Source organism: Gorilla gorilla, chromosome 11 (assembly GCF_029281585.2).
Source record: "Gorilla gorilla gorilla isolate KB3781 chromosome 11, NHGRI_mGorGor1-v2.1_pri, whole genome shotgun sequence".
NCBI classification, from domain to species: Eukaryota; Metazoa; Chordata; class Mammalia; order Primates; family Hominidae; genus Gorilla; species Gorilla gorilla.
In genome coordinates, this window is record NC_073235.2 from 67,383,919 (window position 1) to 67,410,373 (window position 26,455).

General features: G+C 36.2%; 1 protein-coding gene and 1 long non-coding RNA gene across 12 annotated transcripts in view; one reads left to right on the plus strand and one right to left on the minus strand.

Moving 5' to 3' along the window:
• Positions 1-4,855, plus strand: part of LOC129532105 (uncharacterized) — a 71,979-nt gene extending 67,124 nt beyond the window's left edge. Inside the window, exon 3 of the long non-coding RNA XR_008677720.2 lies at positions 4,734-4,855. This is a non-coding gene — a long non-coding RNA (uncharacterized lncRNA). The remainder of the gene's footprint in view (positions 1-4,733) is intronic.
• The window catches only part of SLC38A11 (solute carrier family 38 member 11), a 61,378-nt gene that overhangs the window by 13,302 nt on the left and 21,621 nt on the right, over positions 1-26,455 (minus strand). For 7 of the 11 annotated variants that reach the window (XR_010129601.1, XR_010129602.1, XR_010129603.1 and 4 more), the window contains 4 exons: positions 8,323-8,393; positions 7,455-7,694; positions 4,084-4,196; positions 1,094-1,225 (listed from right to left, as the gene is read on the minus strand). Coding sequence is in view for 8 of the 11 variants with exons in the window: in XM_063694951.1 (XP_063551021.1) it covers positions 1,094-1,225; positions 4,084-4,196; positions 7,455-7,694; positions 8,323-8,393 (556 nt within the window). In the remaining 3 variants the exon portion in view is untranslated. The remainder of the gene's footprint in view (positions 1-1,093; positions 1,226-4,083; positions 4,197-7,454; positions 7,695-8,322; positions 8,394-26,455) is intronic. The other 4 variants (XM_019022452.4, XM_055380239.2, XM_063694952.1 and 1 more) reach the window with 2 other exon arrangements.

Sequence of the window (26,455 nt, forward strand, 5' to 3'; positions counted from 1 at the left end):
GAGCCACCGTTCCTGGCCTCCTCTGTCTTCATCACCTATATTGCAGTTGAACTTTTATGTTTATTTGTGATAATGCATAGATCCTTTCTTATTGCATTCATCCTTATATTCTATTGTGTGGCACATAGTAATTACTCAATAAATATATGATCAGTGAATGTGAATAAAGGAATTAGAAGTTGCACTGGATCTTAAAGTTTTTGTAAAATTTGGACAGAAATGAAAGAAAAATAATCATTATGGGAAATAAAAAGCAGATAGGACAAAGAATAATGGAAAGAATTGATATGGCTTATTCACAAGCCAAAAAATAAGATTGACTAGAGCTGAACATAGATTTTGGGAAGTAAATGGGAAATAGTTTTACACAGAAGACAGGATGGTAGAAGCAACAGAATTTATACTTGCTCTGGTAGGAAAATGCCGATAAACTGAAAGCAGAACTTAAATACATGATAGTTGAAACAGAGCTGGGATTAATTCAACTGTGATATTATGAGGACTTCTATTTGGTTGATGGCAGTGCAGACTATAAAAGAAAGATCTGGAGAGAGAAAAATATTTAAAGAAAAAGAAATTTTGTCATAGCAAGTGAATGGATATAACTTGAATCCTTTCATATTTCTCATAAATTTCACTAGATATATTATTATTCAGCAAAGTCCAAATCCACTTAATTTACAGCTATTTTTAGTAACATTTATGTGTTATGGTAAATGAGATATGCAAAAGTACTCTAAACCAGGGTTTCTCAACCTCAGCACTATTGACATTTTGGATCAGATAATTCTTTGCTGTGAGAGGCCTGCGCATTGTGGGATGTATATACCTGGCCTCTACCCACTAGAGGCCAACAGCACTGCCTACCCAGTTGTGACGACCCCATATGTCTCTAAACAACCACTACTTTAAAACTATATAGTCCCACAAAGTGCACAGAATCGTCATTGAAAATATTTACTATTACAAACATATTTTGATTCCACTTCAAAAGTGACACTTTTGTTAAGGAAAATACATCTTATGTTAAATGTAATCATTATCCTTTAAAGAGAATTTTAGAGTGAAGGGGTAAATCTTTGCATGTACTCACATTGAGTTCTAGAACTATCCCGAGGCAATCAATCAGCAATGACACAAGCGTGGCTACAGTGATGACCATCACTGTTACAACAATGTGGAAAACCGATGAAAGATTCCCACCAAAAAACACATTGGCAATTACCTGCCGAAAAAACAGATTATTTTGAGAGGGACTTTTAAAGGCATGCAGGATTTATTGAGGGAGTATTTTACAATAGTATTTAGGAATATATAAAATACTACCAACAAGGCTATTAATCAAATCTTAAGTCACTGGGAACGTTCTATATTTTCCAGATTACTTACATACAAACACACATATCAATAACAAGTATTCCTTGTTGAACTATTAGTCAGTGGATTACATTACAGACCTATAGTGTGGCATACCGATGTTTCAATATATGTATCTTTCAAGTATAGGAGAGACTTTGGAAAGTTACCTTATCCTTCTTTCTTAAGTCCAATAGGTTACTACTAAAACAAACTAAACATGCTATTTAGATTATTTGCATGGCCTCTAAGAAGTAGCTGTCACATTTCCCTTATTAATACTGGGTGTGTAATATCCTTTACTAACAGTAAATTAATTCTGCATAAACTAATTCCTATTTGTTATAATTTAAGTCTATTTTATCTTGCCTTTCTTCAACAAAAATGGGCAAGAGTTCATCACCATTTTTCATGACTACTCAGATCAGGAAAGCAATAAAAAATTACTGACTTAATGTGTCCCATATTATGATATGGTTTGCAAAGATAAAATGTCAGGGAAATGATTCCTATTCTCAGGAATTAATTTTTGGAGGCATACAACGAAACTTAAAAAAGCAAGTAGAGATCAATTTATAACAGGACAAAAAAGATCAAAGAGAATTTAGGACTAGAAGGAGCTTTAGGTATCTAGAGCTGTCTCCTTACAGTAATCTCCTTTACAGCATCCCTGAAATATGCTTGACCTACCTTGCTTTGAGGTAGGGCTTGAAACATGCACAGGATTTGGAGCAGAATTATAGGCTGAGACAAGAGCATGAAAAAGAGCAAAGAGGTAATAACAGGAACAATACCTATGGAGGATAAAGAGAAGATAGTCTGAATAAGTAGTGACCCTGTGCAAAAGAACAGTGAGACAAAGAGTTGGAAATAACAGAAGGTCTGATATTGAGGTATCATAAAAAAGCCATCTCTCTAAGCTGTGCTGCCTGGATATGCAACATCTCCCATGTGTCACATACTGCCATGACTTTGCTAATAATTTAATGGTGATATTAATAACATAAGTTGTAATGTCTCTCCAAGTATTATCTTATTTAAGATCCATTCTTACAGATGCCTCTATGATATAATTGTGAGAGTGAAAAATCACTTAGTGAGGCAGGTAGTAAGAGATATTTGTTAAGGGTAGACAGCCTTTTTAGTGCTTTTATGAATTGAAACAGTTTGATTATATTTTTGTCAGTCATACATTTGTGTGTGCACGTGTGTGTGCATGCAGAATGAAGAGTAAGAGAAGGGAAAGTTATAGACACCATTCTTCTGCTGAGTATTTGCTATTGTGGCAGAGATCTTGATTCAGTTCTATCTTCCTGCCACAGCAGCTAGAAAGGAAACTCAAGTTTCAAGTACTAAACACAGAAGTTGTGCAGGTGAAGTGACTCAGATCGTCTGCAGGCAGGCAGTTTACTAGCAACCACGTGAGAATGCACCATCTGTTCTTACTTGCTGATCTAGAGATTAGATTTGAACCTACGTACTGAGCAGAAGCTAAAATAATACCATGTCCTGCATCTGACAATAGCTAGTAAAGTTTCGAAAGGCTCTTAAATTAAAAAAAATTAGTTCAGTCTATTTCTCCTTTATAGTCAAGGTGGAGAACTGGCCTGTGAGTTGTACATGTGTGAGGGAGAGAAGTGCTAGTTGTAAAGGACATACACAGTGCTAAACATTTCCCTCTTCTGTTTCCCCGTGCAGTCAGTTCCTTATCCCTGGGACTGACTTAAAGTAAGCCCTGGCTTGCCTCAAGAAGCCTGCTGATTATTTAGTGTATTTAAAGCTCTGTAGATATTTCACTTATCTCATTAGACCCTTTCACATGGTGCACTGTATAAACAGCCTCTAGGAACAGATCCTATGACTGAGCCCTTTTCAGTGTGGTCCCTGAAAGACCCACTGTGAAGCAAGATCATGTTTTACTGCTGACTGGTACAGTGGATTTTTAGCTGACAGCATAAGGGATTCCTGACAGGCCATGTTATCCAATTTTACACCAAAAGAATGAATTCTCTTTCAGATAATATTTCTCTACAAATCCAAGTGGAATATGTAACCCAATTTAGAGCTTACTTTGACAATATAATATATTTATATGTAAATAATATCCTATATATTTATGTTATTTATATTATTTTATGTTGTGTATAGTTGTAAATATATACATCTACATGTATAAATACATAAATACAATATATCTGTAAAACTAAAAGTTTCAGTTGAATTTTGGTTCTCCATGGAATATAAGATATTTTAGTTTTTAAAAAATAACAAAACCAGTTAGAATCTGTAGATTCTACAGTGCCTTTAATATATGTTGACTGATAAAACATCTAAGCAAAAAGACAGTTTTGTAAAACGTGTTTTAAACCTTGGTACTTAATTTCTTTGTAAGAATGCCTTAAAAGCAACAACTTTAGTTTGGCTGTCGCTAAAGGCTGGCAGTAACTTTGGAATGCAGTTGTATAAATATTTGTGCTCACAGAAATATAAGCCAAATCCACCAAACCTAATTTTCAAACCGAACTTTTGAAAAATTGTCTTGTAAACATCTGAATATAAATTCATCTTTAAACTCTGACATTTTAGAGTCAAAAAAGAAAATTTCACAAATTATACCATTTGTCATGCCCTTGGGAATTTGCCAAACTGTATTATTTATAAATCTTCCTAAATTAAATGTGGCAGAGAGATCACCTGGGTAAAGCATTGGGAAGGAACCGCGCTTACCTCTCTTGTCACAAAGCATTCCATAGGGTATGTCAAAATGACAGTAACACCATAACAAAATCTTCCAAATGTTACCAGGTCATCATTCCTGCAGTAATTTTCAAATAAGTCCCCTAGATAATAATATAAAATAAGTTTATTTACTAGATACTAAATGTTTGAGATAACTATCTAATAAATTAAATATTAGATATTACAGTTATGCATCACCTTATGGCCCACATATATGATTACAATGCTGTATTTTTACTATACTTTTTTCTATGTTTAGATACATAAATACTTTCCATTCTGTTACAGTTGCCTACAGAATTCAGTACAGAAACATGCTGTAGAGGTTTATAGCCTAGGTGTGTAATAGGTGCTACCATCTAGATTTGTGTAAGTATACTCTATGATGTTTGCACAATGAGGAAATCACCTAACAATGCATTTCTCAGAATGTTTCCCTGTCATTAAGCAACACATGATTTATAAGTGAATCTCCATAAACTTCATTTCATTTAATTAAGAGAATAGATGACCAGGTCTAAATAAAAGTTTTCAAGTTCAATAACTATGTAGTTATTCACTAATTTAAACCAGTACATGCTCCATGTGAAGATAAATCCATCACTGATAGTTTTTCTCTTATTATTTGTTTTTGGTAGATTTGCTGCCAATTTGTACTGACTTCTGAAAAATACTTCATCCATTGTCTTCTTACATCAGAATCAACTCCCTAAATTCTTCAGCACTGGCTTTGTAAACTGGTTTCTGGTCTTTGTTTCTGGTGAGTAAGTGACTTCATTATTTTTTAAAAATGTCTGTTAAAATAAATAAATTTCCTTTTGAAATGCTATTCTTAGATCAAGAACAATCCTGAAAGGAAGAGTAGACCAGTACATCTGGGGAGCTGAATTTCCTGTGTATCATGCTATAGGGTTTCATCGCAACCTTGGGGCCACAGCGAGAAATTCCAAACATATGTTGCCTTTCATGGCAACTCATGAGCCCAAGTGTAAATGCAGTGATTCAAAACTGTGAAAATATGGCTATGTCCCAGAAAGAACATTAAATTTAATAAGTTCCAGACTAGATGATGGACTAAATATACCTTGAAACAATTCTTATTTAGAGACTATATTTCTCAACTGTCTATGAAGAAATACAGGGATCTAACTAGGGCACAGATGTCACGTCATCAAAAAACAATTACCTACAACTGTACAGTAGTCCATGGAAGAAATAAAAAAATAAAAATAAAAATATAACAATGACTAATGCTGAAACAGAGTACTTGGGCTTGCTTATTTTCTGAATATAACATGCTTAAATGTTAAAATTGTGGTTATCTTTTTAAAATTAAACTTAATTGAAAATTAGATCAATACTCAATACTACACCATTTAAAAAGAAGAAAAGCTATAATACCTCTGTACTGTTTTTTTCATTACAAAGCTGAATATCCTAAATAATTTGCCTCTTCCCAAGATTTACTTTAAGTGGCTCTCCCCCCTCCCCCACCCCCCCCATCAACTAGAACAAATCTACATTACTTTAGAACATCCCTTTTGGGCAGGAGGGGATTAAAACACAAAGTAAAGGTGGCAGAAACCTGCTTCAAGGTTGACTGAAAAGATTCCAGCACTCTAAGAAAAAAGGACTGAAGTTCCCCGTTCACTAATCTCCACTAAAAAAATGAGTCCTATTGTCTTTTCGAAAGTCACAAGAAATGTCGAGGAGAATCTAGAGTTCCCACTGCCTCTCAAGCTGAAATTTATCTACTGAAAGAGGTTAGAAAAGAAGAATGCAGTATGCACAAATTAGACTAGATTTACCTAAGGAGAGGTGGCCTGGAGAAACAATGTCAGCTTATTGCAGCCTGAATCTAAATGTATTTTAAAGAATTACAGCTAGGGGGAAAACGGCATTAAAAACCTGTCAGCTTTGTTTTATAAAGATTTAATTATATCTGAGCAATTACCACGGATAAAAACTCCAGGAAGATGTAACTAACAAAAAAGGTTTATGTCTTACAGAAAAGGCATTTAAAAACCAAGGTCCTGTACAGACCAGAGCCCATAGGCCATTTGCATTGGCAAACTATGTAGCAATAGTGATACATAGCAATGCTTTGGAACACAATTCTTATCAGAACTTTCAAGGTCACTTTGTTACTGCACTCTAGTGGCACAGGCATGTATTATATTTTTGACTGCATTTGAATTTTGTTAATCATTATATTTGAAGCCATCTTTCTTCATTTCTTGAGAAATATTTGCCTAAAGTCATAGTGATCTGTAACCTCTGTTCAGAATAAGGCAGCCATCCTCCCAAGAGCACCCAGGTTTTCAGAAAACTAAGCTAATGGGAGCTAGAGGCAAAGGGACAACTTTCAGAGGGTCATGGTTGACCAAAACAGGGCAGGCAGAAAGAGGATGGAAAGAAAACTGAACTTAAGAGTCAGAAGACTTGTTTTCTGGTTTGTCATCAGCCAGCATGAGCAAGTTACTTCATCTCTTTGTGTTTTAATCAGGGGGTAAAACTAGTTATTCCACTTCCCTTCAAAGGGTTGTTTGAAGGTCAATGAGATAATAGACCTGCAAGAGCTGTGAAATATGTAAATCACAGCCTACTGCTGGACTGCCCGGAATACTACACTACACTGATGATTGAATGTAAGGGTCAAGGGAAGTAGAAGAGAGGACTGCTCAGTTGCTGGGCCTGGGTGAATGCAAAAAAAGAGAGAAATATCTTTGGAGGGAGGAAGAAAAGGTCTGGTTTTAAGGGAAACATGATGTTTTGTGATTAAGACAAATATAGAACAACTGAGTAGAAACGTCCTACAGGCAGCAGGTTGGAGACAAAAAGAAAGGTCTGCGTTAGAATTAAAACAATGAAAGTATCTGGAAATTTTTTTGAGCGAAGAGAAAACAATATGCTTGAGCCCGTTATCCGGGTGGTGTGGGATGGAGTGGAGTGGGGGATTAGAGAGGGAAAAGAAAAAGAAAACAGAAAAAAAATTAACAGAGAGAAAGAATAACAATGATAATATAGTAATACTCTTTCCTCTAAGGGAGGAAAATTTGAGCAAAGAAAGGAAGTTCAGTATTGTTAAGTGATTCAGAGAGATTCAGGAGAATCCAAATCGAAGCTATTTGCTCTGAAGATTGGGAGGCCACTGGTACCTTTGAAAATGAAGCTGCAGTGAAGGAAAGCCAAAAATCATGTGCTGGGAAGTGACAGTGTGTGGAAGGAGAGAGTATGGGCTACAGAACTAAATTGAGCAGTTTAAAAAGGTAAAAATTAGGAAACAGACAGCAGCGGGGCAGGAGGGTAGAGAGAATGGGTGGAAGAGAGTAATCTTTGAAATAGAACACTGGGCATACCTGTAACAATAATGAGTAGAACATTCGGCATACCTGTACCAATGCACATGAACACTACAACTGAATCTCTCATTTTACCTTGGGTGAAGCCAGTAAATGTCAAGTATCCACATGTAGCAAAGAATATACAGATAAATACAGAAATCACGATGGACATATGGATAAGGCGGGACCACTTAGCTACTGTGGGTTCTTCTAGAGAACTGTAAACTAAGAAGGAGTTATGGTGGCAAATAAATGCTGCAATACAAAAAAAAGAGCATTATTAAAGCAAGCACCAGGGTTTTCTTTTTTAGTTCTGAAATTCAGAGATATATACTACTTTAGATGCCAATGAACTGAAGTTTAAACATACAACTTTATTAATATGTCAGAAAATAATTTTTCTAATAGTTCTAGAAATGAGACCATTCATTCACATCAGGCTTATATGGTCTTTTCATGTTACTCTAGATATAAACCAGGCCAGTCCAACCTTCTCTCTCATTTTCCTTTTCCTAATGACCCTTCCCATCTGAAGGAAATCTAAATACCATCGTTTTCATTCTGTGGCTTCCTTTGCCATTTGGGACATAATAAAGGGTTTGAAGAAGTCCATAACACTTGCTAGCCTTCCAAGTTAAGAAACAAGATGACTGTAATGAGTTTCTGCATGAGAAATAGATTTCTCCAAATTGAAGCAAATTTTAGTGATGAGTGAGAAAAGTTTGAGCCTAATTTTATATTGGCACAAACTAGATCATATGCTGCTAATAGGAAGTCTAAAACTTAGGACATCTGCTATCCAGACATAAATATGAAACACAGCACTTTTTCATGGAACAGAGAACTCCACATTGAGAAAGGGCCTTTGAAACCAAATACTCACCAAAAGACATAACCCCGACCGCTTGAATGGCATTGGGCTTTGCAAATACCCAAGCGTCTTCTGTTTTTGGTCTAGAAGAAAAATCAGTTAACTTGATAAATTGTTAAATAAATACAAGCATCAGTATATCAGATAACAAGAAATGGTATCACAAATATAAACTGAGTGTCTTTAAGCCAGAAATTAATAAGGGGCTCCCATTAATCTTGTGTAATCATGAATAAATTTCCCAGGAGCATGAGTGTTATCTCTTAACCCCAGTCCTCTAAAATGTATGTCAAATACTTGGACAAATTCTATTTTTACATATGTAAAATATCCAGACTATGTAATTTTGTGAATTTGTTTATTTGCTCATCAATTTAACAGACAGCATTGATTATGCACCTACCAGTTCAGCTACCTTTTGAGGGAGATACAAAAATTAATAATGCCAGTTACTGCTGTTCATTCCGCTCTTATTTTTTTCAGGCTTAACCTACCCAAGAAAAATTTAGTCGGCACTAAAATTTATTGAGAGAGGTAAACATGAACTAATACTAATTGAGGATGTATTATCTTCTAGAAACTCTACTGTGTTATCTCATTTAATTTTCAAAATAACACTTAAGTATTATTATCACCATTTAACACATGAAGAAAATCAAGCTCTGGATGGTGATATAACTTGCCAAGCTTCCACAAATAATTAGTGAAGAAGTTGAGATTTATCTTCTTGGTTTATTCACTCCCATATTTTTTCCAGGCGGAACCATCTGACAGTGGCCTCAAATTCCCACCTGTAGATGTATTTCTCAAGGGAATTTTGGAAATATATGCACTTTAAACAGCTTGAAACAGGCTACATCCTAGTGGAATTAAAATATTTGATATTGGCAGTGATAGGTCTACCTGGCTAACACATCCCGAATAATGATGAACAGCAGAGGCTCTAAGGTCAGTTAGCTTAAATTGTTCCTCTGGCCTCCTTCCACTTATTAGCTGTGTGATTTTAGGCAAGTTACAGGACCTCTCTGTGCTTCAATTTCAACATTTATAAATTGAGGATAATTGTAGTATCTAACTCATTAAGTGACTGTGTAGATTAAATGAGATAAAATATGTAAAACTTCTGGAAGAGAGTTTATCACATAGCACATGTTCAATAAACAGTCATTAGTATTAATGTTATTATCCAGCATTATTAATAAAGGCAGCAAAAAGTCTAAAAGTATGGCCAACTTCCCTGGGAAGGGAAGGCTTGAGTGAGACTCAAAACAATGCATGAAGAATGGAACAGGGATATTCCTAGGAAGCATGAAAAGGCACTGGGTGTTTTCAATAAAAAACAGAAATTCTAAAGATGAAGACCCATCTATTTCATAAGTTTGTTTATTCATCCTCTATGTAAAGAAGGTACATACAAAAAAATCTTGTTTGTTGTCCACACTTTGTGGGATTTATGCATTATATCATCCTTTTTCCCATATATGAAACGAGCAGTTACAGACACAAAGAAACTTCACAGAAAGGCAGGCCTGCAAGGGAGGCCACGGATTGTTATAAGACTTGCTCCAATTCCCAGTTTTGGGAGTGGGAACTACTGCCACCTGCTGCCTCCACTACTCTAAAAGCAGTCGACATTAAAAGCAGCATACCTGTTAAATTCCAATGTTAATGTGGAAAAAATACGTATTTTGTACATGATCCTTAGAAAATGATTTCAATCAGGCAGCACTAACAGTTGTAGAAACTTGAGGATTCTCTAACTTTGCAATATGCTTTAAATGGTATGCTTTCCCTCTTATGGTTTTTGCACTTGGAAAATATTCACCCTTACTCCCCAACCCTAGTACAGATTGTGGTGGTGTCCTACTTTTTAAATCTTATATTAGTAATAAAATGTAGAAGTTTCATTTTCATTTTTTCTCTTCCATTTAAATTTTTTCCCTGGGTCCATATGGTTCCTTGGGTATATTCCCGGAGTGTGAAACAATACCTAGAGATAATTTTGGATTTTCTCTGTTCATCATAATGATGATGATTTTATAAGATGGAAAGTGCCAAAAAAGATGTTACAGATAGGAAAATGCATATGTCTAAATCTAGGGAAAGAGAAGGAAACAGATATTGAATATGGCTTTCCAATCATTTATAAAATAGCCTAGGATTGAGTTCCAGATACAATCAGTTGTACAGGAAAAAAAAAAAAAAGAGAGAGAAGAAAGTTCTCGGGTATATTTTATGAGATTGCTGAAACTTTGATACTCAACCTGGATGAAAACATAAAGTTATAGACCTTTTGACTTTAAACTGTAAATGCTGAAATATGAAATCAAATGCCATCAAGCAATTTATAAGATAAGGAATTATGACTACGAATATTTTTTCAATAAATGCAAGGGGAGTTTAATAACAAAATATTAATATAATCAATATTTATTAATAGCTGTTATATTAATAGATATTGGTGTAATTTACCACATTAACAGATTAATGAAGGAAAGAAGCTTATGACCATTTCAAAATATATAGAAAAGCATACAACTCAGTATTTATTTTGAAAAACATGGTGAGCAAACTAATAATAAAATAGAACTTCCTTTACTGGATAAGGAATGTCCACCAAATCCTACAGCAAATGATATATTTAAAAGTGAAAAGTTAGAAATACTCTACTTAAGGGATGAAACCAGATAGGATGTTCAATATCACTGCATCCTGAATATATTATTGATATTCCTAGCTAATTCAATAAAATAAGTGATGTGTAATCATTGAAAAGATTGTGTAAATTATTTGTACACAATATAATTACACATATGGAAAATTTATGCATATGGAAAATAAGAGTATTCAGCAAGGTTACTGGATACAAGTTCAATACACACAAAACATCAAGTGGGCGGATGCACACAAACAACGACCAATTAAAATGTTTTTTTAAGTGGCAGTGACAACAAAAACACTAAATACTTTAAAAGATGTGCATGATTTTAACGTCGTTAAACTTTTATTGAAAGACACAAATAAATGGAGAAATATACCATATCCATACACACAAATGGGAAGACTCAATATCAAATAAACATCAATTTACCCCAAATTAATTTTTAAATTCAAATAATAAAATACAGAAAAAAAGAAATCAAAGAATAAAATACAATATTGAGGCTGGGCATGATGGTTCATGCCTGAAATCCCTGCACTTTGGGAGGCTGAGACAGAAGGATTGCTTTGAGTTCAAGACTGGCCTGGGCAACACAGGGAGATCCAGGCTCTACAAAAAATAAAAAACATCAGCCAGGCATGATGGTGTGTGCCTATACACCCAACTACTCGAGAAGCTGTGATGGGAGAATCACTTGAGCTTGGAAGGTTGAGGCTGCAGTGAGCCATGATCACCCCATTGCACTCTAGCTTGGTCAATAGAGTAAGACCCTGCCTCAAAATGAATAAAATAAAATAAATAAAATATTGAAGGAGGAAAAGAAATTTAAAACTCAAAAAAACCCATAATATTAAAATTATAATAAAGTTAAAGATAAACAATACAATCAATGGAAGGTAAATATAAAACATCTATATGATAAAATTATTTATATACACATTTAAAAATACAAAGGTAAGCTAAAAGCTGGAAGATGACATTGGTCATGCATACACAGTTGTCCCTTGGTACGTGGGAGGGATTGGTTCCAGGACCCTCCGTTGGATATCAAAAGCCATGGATGCTCAAGTCCCTGATATAAAATGGTTTAATACTTGCATATAACTTAAGCACATACTTCTATATAATTAAAATTATCTCTAGATTGCTTACAATATCTAATACAATGTAAATTCTATGTAAATAGTAGTCATACTGTATTTTAAAATTTGTATCATTATTGTCATATTGTTATTTTTAATTTTTTTCCAATATTTTTGTCCACAGTTGGTTGTGTCTGCACATGCAGAAGCTGTGAATACAGAGGGCCATGATCAAGAAATAGTATACAGTATATACACAGTACTCCCCCTTTATCTATAGGGTGTATGTTCCAAGATACAACCTTGCAAGGTATTCTATTTACAGCCTAGTGTACGCCCCCTGCCCAAATGAAATAACTTCCCTAGGCCAGGCGTGGTGGCTCACGTCCGTAATCCCAGCACTTTGAGAGACTGAGGGAGGTGGGTCACAAGGTCAGGAGTTCGAGATCAGCCTGACCAACATGGTGAAACCCTGTCGCTACTAAAAATACAAAAATTAGCCGGGTGTGGTGGCGTGGGCCTGTAATCCCAGCTACTCAAGAGACTGAGGTAGGAGAATCACTTGAACCTGGGGGGTGGAGGTTGCAGTGAGCAGAGAGTGTGCCCCACTGCACTCCACTCCAGCCTGGGTGACAGAGCAAGACTCCGTTAAAAAAAAAAAAAAAGAAAGAAAGAAAGAAAGGAAGAAAGAAATAACTTTCCTAAGGCAGAAAATATATTTTAAATAAAATGTTTGAATTTTAACTTAAACCCCCATGCAAATTAATAATCAAAAGTTAAACTTGGACACCCAATTAAACATGTGTAGATGGGCCACATAAGTTTATCTTTTCTTTTTTCTGAGACCCCACTAAAATGCTACTAAAGAAATTTAAAAGAGGAATAAATTCATGAGGGAGAGGATAGTGGGAGAAGAGATGTCCGAGGAGAAGTCACTCTATGAAAACGAAACTGGATACTTCTGTGATGACTATTGAGAGTAGAAGATGTTGCAACCACGTAGAGGGAGCTCATGATGAGAAAGAGGTGATTCACTTTGCAAAACCCCTGTGTGTGCAGGACTCAGAGATACCAGAAAGCTACCGAGAATGCTCCAACAAAAGGAGAAAGGAAAGAAAACGGAAGATCTGGGATCATGGATAGAGGGTATACAACACAAAAAGGAGGTAAAAGGAAGTCCTAGGAGGATCATGGGGGAGCAAAGTGAGAAAGCAATCTGTCTAGAATGGAGGGCAGAGCTGACGGCTCTGGGATGGATGTGTTCAGGAAAAATAATAAAATTATAGATTATATGTTTGAGCATCTGGAAAAGAAGTAACAAAAATGATCAAATTCAAAAGCTAAACTGGACATCCAGATAAACACAAAACTGAAATCAAGTGGTAATTGTAGAGAAAAAAAAAGGAAAAGTGTACAAGAAGAGAAACATAAACTTAATTTTAAAAGTCGTGGTATTCTCCATGTATTTAAGAAGAGGAAAGATAGCTTGAGAGAGCTAAATCTTCATCTACTGTAAGAGAAGATAACAGTGAGACACCAAAAAAGGCACTTAGACTCATATTACTTAGAAATAGAGATGTGAATGCCAAGAGATAAGGCTTAAAGGGTTGAAATAAAAAAGGTTTTGGTAGGAGGCTACTCTATTTCATTAAAAGCCATTTGTAATCTTTGATTTTATAAAATCAAGTTAATAAATTTTATTTTATTTTACTTTATTTGATTTGTGAGACAGGGTCTCACTGTAACCCCAGGCAGTGGTGTGATCATAGCTCACTGCAGCCTCAAACTCCTGGCCTCAAGAGGTCCTCCAGCCTCTGCCTCCCAAGTAAGCTGGACTACAGGTACATGCCACCACACTTGGCTATATTTTTATTTATTATTTTTTTTTGTAGAGGTGGGGGTCTTGCTATGTTGTCTAGGCTGGTCTTGAACCACTGGTCTAAGGGATCCTCCTGCTTTGGCCTCCCACAGTGCTGAGATTACAAGGGTGATCCACCTCACCTGGCCTGTGAATGTATTCTTTTGAGAAAAATAAACACGTTGAATAAATGCACATAAAAGTAACATTGAAAAGAAGCAGTATTCCTTACAATACCTTAGGAAGCTTTAAAAAGATCTAGGCAAATAATGGTTACTGTAAAATTTAGATCATTTTAACAGCAATGATTCAAGTGTTTCAAAATATTTTAGTACTAACAAAAATAGGGACTGGCTTATAGCAGTTTGTAGCCTTAGAACAGCAAACACTTTTACAATTAATTACTTCCCTTACCCTGGAAAATCTAAACAAATGCTTCATTATATATTTTTAATAAATCGTTTGTGTTTATGGGGGTTGTGGTTGGAGATGGAGAGCTTTGGGGAGTTAAATTCATTTTGTAATATTGTCTCAGTTTGGATTCTTGCATTCTGAAATTTTATCCTGGTTTGAAAGACAAACTCTTATCTTTATAACAGGTGTAACAATAAGGCAATGTAGAAGAAAGCAAGTCCCATCAAAGGGAGCTCCAGTCTCTATAGACTGATAAAAAAGGAGCCTCAGAACTTAAACCTCTGGATCAGGAGAATCAAAAAACATCATGCCTCTCTATGATACCTGCCCAAACTCTTTCAGCCAAACAGAGGCACTTTCAAATATACAATTCTGGCAGAGTCTGCATTTTTGTTGTAAGAGCCTCATGTATTAGCCTTTTTTAGTCAGACACATCCGGGAGTCAAGTGCTTTGGATGACACAAAACAAAGGCTCCATGTTGCCTGTCACACCACAAGCTATTAATGACAAGCAGATCTGACCACTTCCCCCAGCTCCTGCATCCACTGAAGGCTCTGTCACTTCCTCACTCTCAGCTCACTTGTATTCTGATTCTGTTCTATAGACAAAACCATAGTTTACATTAATATATAAAGCTGCTCAGGAAAATTCTTCTTAGGAATCACTCTGAACATTAAAACTGATTCATTTAAAAACACACACCCACACAAATGGGAAAAGCAGTCTTCGCTTGCGGATTGGAAGAATCAATATCATTAAAAGGACTATACTACCCAAAGCAATCTACAGATTCAACACTATTCCTATCCAACATCATTTTTTAAATTTAGAAAAAAACTATTATGAAATTCGTATGGAATGAGAAAAGCCCCATTAGCTAAAACAACCCTGAATAAAAAGAACAAAGCCAGAGGCATCACATTATCTGACTTCAAACTATATTATGAGGCTACAGTAACCAAAGAAGCATCGTACTAGTACACAAACAGACACATAGACCAATGGAACAGAATAGAGAATCCAGAAATAAAGCCACACACCTACAACCATCTGGTCTTTGACAAAGTCGACAAAAATAAGCAATGGGGAGAGGATTCCCTAGCCAATAAGTGGTGCTGAGATAACTGGCTAACCATATGCAGAAGAATGAAACTGGACCCCTACCTTTTTCCATATACAAAAACTAACTTGAGATGGATTAGAGATTTAAATGTAAGACCTCAAACTATAAAAATCCTAGAGAAAACCTAGGAAATACCCTTCCCGACATTGGCCTTGGCGAAGAATTTATGGCTAAGGCCTCAAAAGCTATCACAACAAAAACAAAGACTGACAAGTGGGAACTAATTAAACTAAAAAGCTTCGGCACAGCAAAAGAAACTATCAACAGAATAAACAGACAACCTACAGAATGGGAGAAGATATTTACAAACTCTGTATATGACAAAGTTCCAATATCCAGAATCTGTAAGGAACTTAATTCGACAAGCAAAAACCAAATAACTCCATTAAAAGGTGGGCAAAGGATATGAACAGACATTTCCCAAAAGAAGACATACAAATAGCCAATGAACATATGAAGAAATGCTCAACATTACTAATTATCAGAGAAATGCAAATCAAAACCACAATGAGATACCATCTCACACTAGTAGAAATAGCGATAATTAAAAAGTAAAAACAAACAACAAACAAAAAACAGATGCTTCCAGCCTCGGCAATGTAACTGGGACCCCATCTCTACAAAATAAAAAAAAAAAATTAGCCACGCGTGGTGGTGCACACCTGTAGTCCCAGTTACTTAGGAGGCTGAGGTAGGAGAATTGCTTGAGCCTAGAAGGTCAAAGTTGCAGTGAGCCATGATTGCACCACTGCACTCCAGCCTGGATGAGAGAGCAAGACCCTGTCTTGAAAAATAAAAAAAAAACCAAATGTTAGTGGGACTGTGGAGAAAAGGGAACACTTACACACTATTGGTGGGAATGTGAATTAGTGCAGCCACTGTGGAAAGCAGTTTGGAGATATTTCAAATAAATTAAAACAGAACTACCATTCAACCAAGGAGTCCCATTACTGGGTACACACCCAGAGGAAAATAAATCACTCTACAAAAAAGTCACATGCACTTGTATGTTCACCGCAGCAGTACTCACAATAGCCAAGACGTAAAATCAACCTAGGTGCCCATCAACAGTGGATTGCATAAAGAAAATATGGTACATATACACCATGAAATCCTATGCAGCCATAAAAAAGTATGAAATCGTGTCCTTTGCAGCTACATGGATGCAGCTTGGAGGCCATTATCCTAAGCAAATTAACACAGGAACAGAAAAGCAAATGCCATATGTTCTCACATATAAGTAGGAGCTAAACATTGGGTACATGTGGATATAAAGATGGGAACAACAGACACTGGAACTGGGAATACAGACTACTAAAGAAGGGAAAGAAGGAGGGGGCAAAGGTTGAAAAAATACCTATTGGGTTCTCTGCTCACTACCATAGTAATGACGGGATCATTTGTACAGGTGACTGGATCACTTGTACTCTAAACCTCAGTGTCATCCAATAAACCCATGTAACAAACCTGCACCTGTATCCCTTGAATATAAAATACAAGTTGAAATTATTTTAAAAGTATATATTCTAATTAGTTCCTGTACATCCTGTAAGAAAAGCTTGATGCAAATCATTTCTAATTAAAAGACAATGGATCAAATATTCATTAAACCAAAATAAACTCTTCAAAAATAAACTATTAAAAAGCTGATTTCTAGTTAAAATTTACATAAAACTTTATGCTAATTTTTTGCTGAAATATAAATTTTATTTATTATTTATTATTTATTTATTTATTTTGAGATGGAGTCTCGCTCTGTCGCCCAGGCTGGAGTGCAGTGGCGCAATCTCGGCTCACTGCGAGCTCTGCCTCCCGGGTTCACGCCATTCTCCTGCCTCAGCCTCCCGAGTAGCTGGGACTACAGGCGCCAGCCACCATGCCCGGCTAATTTTTTGTATCCGCGCCCAGCTAATTTTTTGTATTTTTAGTAGAGACGGGGTTTCACTGTGGTCTCGATCTCCTGACCTCGTGATCCGCCCGCCTCGGCTTCCCAAACTGCTGGGATTACAGGCGTGAGCCACTGTGCCCGGCCTGAAATATAAATTTTTAAAATATGAATCATATAAAAAGCTAGCCCAGCTTGGCACCATAAACATCACAAATACTTCATTTTTGCCATTTGGGACACCAGTCTCTTTTAATTCTTATTCTGTCACCTACTGGGCGTTCTCTAATTCCTCTGTTAATGCTTTAAAATTGGCGTTAACTGTGTTTACCTCTGTGGGTTTGGACTAAAAGGGCAGAGTATAGGTGGGAGGGGGCAGGATTTCACTTTTTTAATATGATGAAAACTTGTGAGAATTATGGGTGTCGCTTTGGTTCTTTGTTGTGCTTTTTCACAAAACAGAATTAAAATATCATGTGAATTTAAACTAAAAATAAATGTAACTTCAGATGTGATGTCCAGATAATTCTTTGTCATTAGGGTTCTACTTGGATTGTGCCTCTCTTCACTTTATATGCAGTCCCTGTACAGTTTTGTCCACATCACCCTCTCCGAAATCCAGACTTGCATTTCCAAAAGATTGGGTGACTTCTACTCCTCTTCCCACAAGGATCCCACAAAATGAGGATATATTTAAAATATACTATATATTTTTTCCAGATCATCTTCCCTTCCTATCCTGGTAAATAACATCAAAGAAGGTAGACCCCTGTATGTTTCCCTAGCAGCATATTCATAATTCTATTAAATAGTCCACTGAGGTTATCTCTTATGTGATCTTTGCCCCACTCCACATTCTAATAAGCTGTAAGAAGTCTTCAGAAAAGGAGTGTGATATATTGGTCTTAATAGCCCCGGTACCTAGAAGAGTGACTTACCCAGTAGACATTTAATAAGTGTTAGTTTGCTGGCAGACTCTTCTATTTTATTCCTTTGGCAGTGAGTTCTGGGCCATCTACCCATATAGTTCTCCCAGCTGGAAACTTTGGTATCACCCTAGATAACTCCTGTACCCTTAGTGCCTTCATTCAATCAGTCACTAAGTTCTCCTGATTTTACCAGCTTAAAATTACTTGAGCTTCTCCTCCTCTTCATTACCAGTCTTATCCTTATATCATTTCCATTGGAAAATGGAATCCTTTTGCCTGGATGCTTGGTTTGCTATAGATAGCCTCCTTCCAGGTCTTTATATTCCCATCTGTCCTTGCCTCCACTGGAAGAGAAGTCCAATTAAAATTGAGACTCGATCTAGTTACTCACCTGTTTAAGAACTTTCAGTGCCCTATCAACTAAAGAACAAATCCAAGTTTCTCACCACCACATGTAAAGCTTTCCTTCATCTTCGTCTCTGCCAAACTCTCTAGGCTCATTTCCTTTTATACACTGGCACAGCTTTCAGCTCAGAATCACCAAAACCCTAGTTACTTTCTAAATACAGAAGCTGTATATCTTGTGGTGATAGGGAAGTCAGGATCAGTGGGTGCTATGGTTTGAATGTTTGCATCCCCTCTAAAATTAAGGTTGAAACTTAATCCCCAGTGAAACAATACTAAGAGGTGGGGCCTCAAAGGTTTATAAATCATGCTGCTATAAAGACACATGCACACGTATGTTTATTGCAACACTATTCACAATAGCAAAGACTTGGAACCAATCCAAATGTCCATCAATGATAGACTGGATTAAGAAAATGAGGCACATATACACCATGAAATACTATGCAGCCATAAAAAAGGATGAGTTCATGTCCTTTGTAGGGACATGGATGAAGCTGGAAACCATCATTCTGAGCAAACTATCGCAAGGACAGAAAATCAAACACCGCATGTTCTCACTCATAGGTGGGAATTGAACAATGAGAACACTTGGACACAGGGTGGTGAACACCACACAACCAGGGCCTGTTGTGGGGTGGGGGGAGGGGGGAGGGATAGCATTAGGAGATATACCTAATGTAAATGACGAGTTAATGGGTGCAGCACACCAACATGGCACATGTATACGTATGTAACAAACCTGCACGTTGTGCACATGTATCCTAGAACTTAAAGTATAATAATAATAATTAAAAAAAGAGGTGGGGCCTTTAGGAGGTAATTAGGCCATTAGGGCAGAGCCCTTATAGATGAGATTAGCACCCTTATAAAAGTGCTTGAGGAAGTGAGTTCAGCGTCTTTTTGTTCCTCCATCCATTCCTCCTTGTGAGGATGCAGGACTTGTCCCCTCCAGAGGAAGCAGAGTTCAATGTGTCATCTTGGGAGCAGAAAGAGCAGCCCTCTCTAGACACTTTCAAATGCTAGTGCCTTGATCTTGGACTTCCCAGCCTCCAGAACTGTGACAAACAAATTTCTGTTCTTTATAAATTACCCAGTCTGTGGTATTTTGTTACTGTAGCGTAGAAAGACTGAGTAAGAACAGAACCACTTTCAGCAGTTTTTCAAAAGAGATAATATGGAGATATGACACTTGTTAAAACTATGATAAAATGCATTTGAGAAGCAATGTAAAAAAATGGTTTTGGAGAAAATTATCAAAGGAGGGCCTTTATTTTTATATGGTAGCTCCCCCAGCAAATGGCAAAGTATCCCTCTTCTCCGAGTTCTTCCTAATGTTAGAACTTCAAACTTTGTCTGCTGTTATATGTATCTCATCTCTGCATCACACACATTTCTGCCAACAGTATCTTCCAACCTGTCCCTACCAACTTCCCGTCCCCCATGTCCCTTTTTGACTCAACTTATGCTTGTTTATTTTTTAAAGCAAAAAGCCATGTATTTTCTTATCCTGAAATATTACCTGCCTGCACAGGTTAGGCTAAGGACCCTTCCTCTGTTTCCATAGCACTTACTCATAATTCTATTACTTATTATATTGAGATTGTCTTTCATAAGTTTGTTCCACAAACTATAGGGATCTGAGGTCAAGGACTGTGCTTTCTTCATCTTGTAGTCCCAGTACCTGGAAGAGTGACTGGCATCAGTTAGACATTTAATAAAATGTTATTGGTTCAAAGAACAGGTTCATCCATTTGTGGATGGATTCCACTTATAAAATAACTAATGGTGGGTGAAATAAGTACTTAATATTGAGGAGCCTAGGCTGTTCCTCTAGCTCCACTAACACAGGGACTGGACTAATCCTCCCTGAGCATATATTATCTTGCAAATATCTTTCCTATTTTTATGTAGACTCAGATAAAGCAATAGTTCTATGCGTTCTTTCATGTAGGCAATCTTCCTGGTAAAACATACCACTAGCTCTAACAGTGAGTGTTGCAGAGCCTGGAGTCAATTGGCAGTTTAGCAAATTAGTTAGCAAATTTTACCAGCATGAAAGTAGCCTTAGGCAAATTTTCTTTGACAGTGTTTGTATGAAATTTTTATTTGTCTCAAGACAATGTTTTATTGTCTCATTACTTCAAAATTTTGGTCAGTTAATCCCCAAGTTGAATGGACTAAAACCAGAAGGCACATAGATTCATTCATGCATCCAGTTGATGATTCAGCAATTCTTTGCTGAATTCTAATTCTTTGTTAGACACTTTGCTGAGTAATGGGTATATAGTGTGAACAAAGCAAATGTAATCTCTCTTCTCACAGTGCTTACAATATAGTGAGAGACAGAAAATATACATAGAAGAAAACACACAGAAGATAACTAAAGATAATTTAACAAATACATTATTATTTTATTTCTATGTGTAGATCCCTTCTCACTTCCTATGGTGAGACCAATAGGAAATTTAACCAACCAGAATATTCATGTTCTGAACCTACTCCTATTTACCGCACTCTCAGATAATCATCTCATCTTTGAAAAAATATAGGTTATCAGGCATGAATACTCAAATTCCCTTCACTGATCTTTAGAATGTGTTCACAATTTACTCCTTATATTCTTATCCTATTGTTTCAAAAGGACAAAGTATCTTAGCTCCTCTCCAAGATCACCCTAACTGTATCCTAAAGTCTAGCCTTTCATCATCTCATGGAGGACTTTGGGTTCTAAGTTTTGACTTAGTCTATGTCACATGTTCAATATATCCCATGATAAAGATGGTATTTTTTTAGAGCTCTTACTCTCTCAAGCCACTGTTTTGCCATGTTACTTTCATTCATAGATGTTCTTCATAAAAGAAGAAGAGAAGGGCAGAGGAGGGCAAAATAGGAGGAAGGATATTCCAAATTCACTTTCCTATCACTCACTTACATCTTAATTTTCTCTAACCTGGCTTCCACCCATACCATTTGATTGAAATTCCCATCACTGAAGTGGACATATGTAGTTTGCACCCTGCAATGGCTACTCCCCCTTCTGCTGGCATCACTGTCCTTTGGGACACCCTTTTCCCCATTTTTATTTCAAGTGCTTTAGTTGGGTTCATCCTATCCCTAGATCCAGGTGTGGGCATGTAACCTAAAGGCAAACAACTCAATATAGGCCATGATGATAAGGTCTGTAATCATCATATATCTTTGTTATAGCCAATCAGAACTAATTCTGTGAGTGAGGTTGGAGGTACCTTAAAAGAGAAAATTCTTTCTCTTTCTATGGACTTGAACTTGAATTGATGTAGGTTGAGATTGCTGCTACCATCTTTCAGGGAGAAAAGCTTTCAGAAACTACAGCCAAACAGGAAGCACAGACAAGAGATGGTACAAGAGAGACGATGTCTGATTTCATTAATTGAGCTCTTAAATCCAAGCATACCTAATAATAGGACTAACCTTGAACTTACAGTTAAGGGAAGTAAATTCTCTTTTGCTTCAACCAGTTAAGGTTCTGTGCTTCTTTACATTTGCAACATAAAGGATGATAATTTATACATCATCAAAAAATTCAGTGGCTCCTCATCAAAAAGTTAGAAGGATCTCAATTTAACAACCAAACATTACAAGTAAAAGAACTAAAGAACCAAGAGAAAATCCAAAAGCTAGCAGAAGACAAGAAATAACCAAAATCAGAGCTGAACTGAAGGATTTGAAACACAAAAAACATTCAAAAGATCAATGAATCCAGGCGCTGTTTTTTTTTAAATTCAAAAATAGATAGCCAGCTAGACTAATAAAGATGAAAAGCAAGAAGATCCAAATAAATACAATTAAAAACGACAAGGGGAATATTACCACTGACCCCACAGAAATACAAATAAAAATCAGAGAATATTATGAACACCTCCACGCACATAAACTAGAAACTCTAGAAGAAATGGATAAATTCCTGGATACATACACCCTCCCAAGACTGAACCAAGAAGAAACTGAATCCCTGAAGAGACCAATAATGAGCTCTGAAATGGAATCAATAATAAATAGCCTACCAACCAAAATAAGCCCAGGACGAGAACGATTCACGGCTGAATTCCACCAGATGTACAAAGAAGACCTGGTACATTCCTGCTGAAGCTGTTCCAAAAAATTGAGGAGGAGGGGCTCCTCCCTAACTCATTCTAAGAGGCCAACATCATCCTGATACCAAAATCTGGCAGAGAAACAACATCAACAAAAAAAACTTCAGGCCAATATCTTTGGTGAACATCAATGCAAAAATACTCAACAAAATAATGACAAACCAAATCCAGTAGCACATCAAAATGCTTATCCACCACAATCAAGTAGGCTTTATCCCTGGGATGCAAGGTTGGTTCAATATATGCAAATCAGTAAATGTGATTCATTGCATAAAAATAATTAAAGACAAAAATGATATGATTATCTCAATAAATGCCAAAAAGGCTTTTCATAAAATTCAACACCACTTCACGTTAAAAACTCTGAATAAACTAGGAATTGAAGGCACATACCTCAAAATAATAAAAGCCATCTGTGACTAAACCACAGCCAACATCATACTAAATGGGCAAAGGCTGGAAGCATTCCACTTGAAAACCAGCATAAGACAAGGATGCCCTGGCTCACCAATCCTATTCAACATAGTACTGGAAGTCCTGGCCAGAGCAATCAGGCAAGAGAAAGAAATAAAGGGCATGCAAATAGGTAGAGAGGAAGTCAAACTACCCCTATTTGCAAATGACATGATCCTATATCTAGAAAACCCCATAGTCTCAGCCAAAAAAGATAAGCTGATAAACAACTTCAGCAAAGCTTCAGGATACAACATCAATGTATAAAAATCACTAGCACTCCTATAAACCAACAACAGTCAAGCAGAGTGCCAAATCAGGAAGGCAATCCATTCAGAATTGCCACACACAAAAAATACCTAGGAATACAGCTAAGCAGGGAGGTGAAAGATCTCTACAATGAGAGCAACAAAATACTGATCCCCCCACAAAAAAAAAAAAAAAAAACCAGAGATGACACAAACAAATGGAAAAAAAAATCCACACTTATGGATAGGAAGAATCAATATTGTTAAAATGGCCACACTGCCCAAAGCAATTTACAGTTTCAATGTCATTCCTATTAAACTACCAATGACATTCTTCACAGAACTAGAAAAAACTATTTTAAAATTCACATGGGACCAAAAAAAAGCCTGAATAGCCAAGGCAATCCTAGGCAAAAAGAACAAAACCAGAGGCATCATGCTACCCAACTTCAAACTACACTAAAGGGCTACAGTAAGCAAAACAGCATGGTTCTGATACAAAAACAAACACATAGATCAATGGAACAGAATAAAAAGCCTAGAATCAGGGCTGCACAGCTACAACTATCTGATCTTTGACAAATCTGACAAAAACAAGCAATGGTGAAAGCACTCCTTATTCAATAAATGATCCTGGGATAACTAGCTAGCCAAACGCAGAAGATTGAAACTGGACCCCTTTCTTAAACCATACACAATAATTAACTCAAGATGGATTAAAGACTTAAATGTAAAACTCAAAACTATAAAATGCCTGGAAGACAAACTAGGCAATACCATTCTGGACATAGGAAGAGGCAAATATTTCATGGCGAAAATGCCAAAGGCAATTGCAACAAAAGCAAAAATTGACAAATAGGATCTACTCGACCTGAAGAGCATCTGCACAGCAAAAGAAACAATCAACAAAGTGAAGAGACAACCTACAGAATAGGAGTAAATTTCTGCAAACTATGTATCTGACTGCAAACTATGTATCTGACAAAGGTCTAATATATAGCATCTTATAAGGAACTTAAATTTACAAGAAAAAAATAAACCATTAAAAAGTAGGCAAAGGACATTCACACTCTTCAAAAGACATACATGTGACCAACATTCATATGAAAAAAAGCTCAGCATCAATGATCATTAGAGAAATGTGAATCAAAACCACAATGACATATCATCTCACACCAGTCACAATGGCTATTATTTAAAAAGTAAAAAAATGACAGCTGCTGGCAAGATTGCAGAGAAAAAGTAACACTTACACACCATTGGTGGGAGTGTAAATTAGTTCAACCATTGTGGAAGACAGTGTGGTGATTCCTCAAAGATCTGAAAAACAGAGCTACCATTTGACCCAGCAATCCCATTACTGAGTATATACCAAAGGAATATAAATGGTTTTATCATAAAAACATGTAAATGGTCACAATAGCAAAGACATGGAATCAACCTAAATGTCCATTAATGGCAGACTGGATAAAGAAAATGTGGTACATGTACACCATGGAATACTATGCAGCCATAAAAAGATCATGTCCTCTGCAGGAATATGGATTGAGCTGGAGAGGGCATTATCCTTAGCAAACTAATGCAGGAAAAGAAAAGTAAAGAACACATATTCTCATTTATAAGTGGGAGCTAAAAGATCACAACACATGGACACAGAGAGGGGAACAACACACACTGGGACATATCAGAGGGTGGAAGTTGGGAGAAAGAAGAAGATCAGGAAAGATAACTAATGGGTACTAGGCTTCATACTTAGGTGACGAAATAATCGGTACAACAAACTCCCATGATACAAGTTTACGTATATAACAAACCTGCACATGTACCCCTGAACTTAAAAATTCAGTGGCTAATATTTGTCAGAATGAATCATTTCTTTCCTTAAATATGTAGCCTTCCTCTGTCTTTACCCATTTTTAAAAATCCTTTTCTTAACCCCCTCTAGTTCTTCTTTATGTGTAGCATAAAACTGCAGAATTCAGGGTTTGAATGTATAAGGGTTAAGGAAACTAATGTGCATTGAGATTAAAATTTAAAGTATGGACTCACTTTTTGGAATTTTGTTTAGAATACCACACGATTAAAATGCTGTAAGAAAGATGTCATATGAGGGGAAAATAGTTGTAAATTTGGACTGCATGTTATAATTTCCATTCTGAATGTAAAGAATTGAATATTAATAAGGCATTAAATGAAGGTTTTTTTTAACAGTGATAATGCCTCTGATTCTAGTTAGAAAAAAATTGGGAGAACTGTTATTGCATTTTTATACTAGCACACTTTCTGAAAAGCAATTAAATTTCCTTGCCACCTCAGTTTTTAGAAAGCAAAAGGTTAGAAAATACCATAAAACTGAACATAATTTCCAAAAAACCTGAAAGTCATTGGACTGTGAGATATCTGAAATCGTATCAAAAAGCAGAATTTATGGCCCTATGAGTTATGGAAAAGGAAATTGAATTGTATTTTATTTTTAAAACATAACCACTAAAATGGTGTTTCCATAGTAACAAGGTCAATACCAGTAGCCATTATAGACCTTCCCCTTTTCTGATAGTGGGTTTAAAGATCTTTTTCAAACACCACTTTAAAAGACCTATGAAAAAACCACAGGTTTTCTGATCATTCATCTGAACCGAAAATGAAGAAAACCACACATGGAGTATTGAATTTCTCATGTTTTATGGATTACAAGCATTCATCGCTGTCGTATTTTCAGAAAGAAGCCTGCCTGACTAGCTACCATGCCAACTCCTGAACTTGGGATTTGATTAGCCTGATTGTAAATCAGGATGAACAGAAGTTGTTTGCAGTAGTATTCAAACAGACATAAAAGGTGGCACAGTATTAAAAAACATACTTCTTTAACATCTAAATATTGAAAGAGTTAAGTAAATAATCCTTGCTATTACATTTCAAAGGCTCAGATAAAATATTGTATCGCTACTA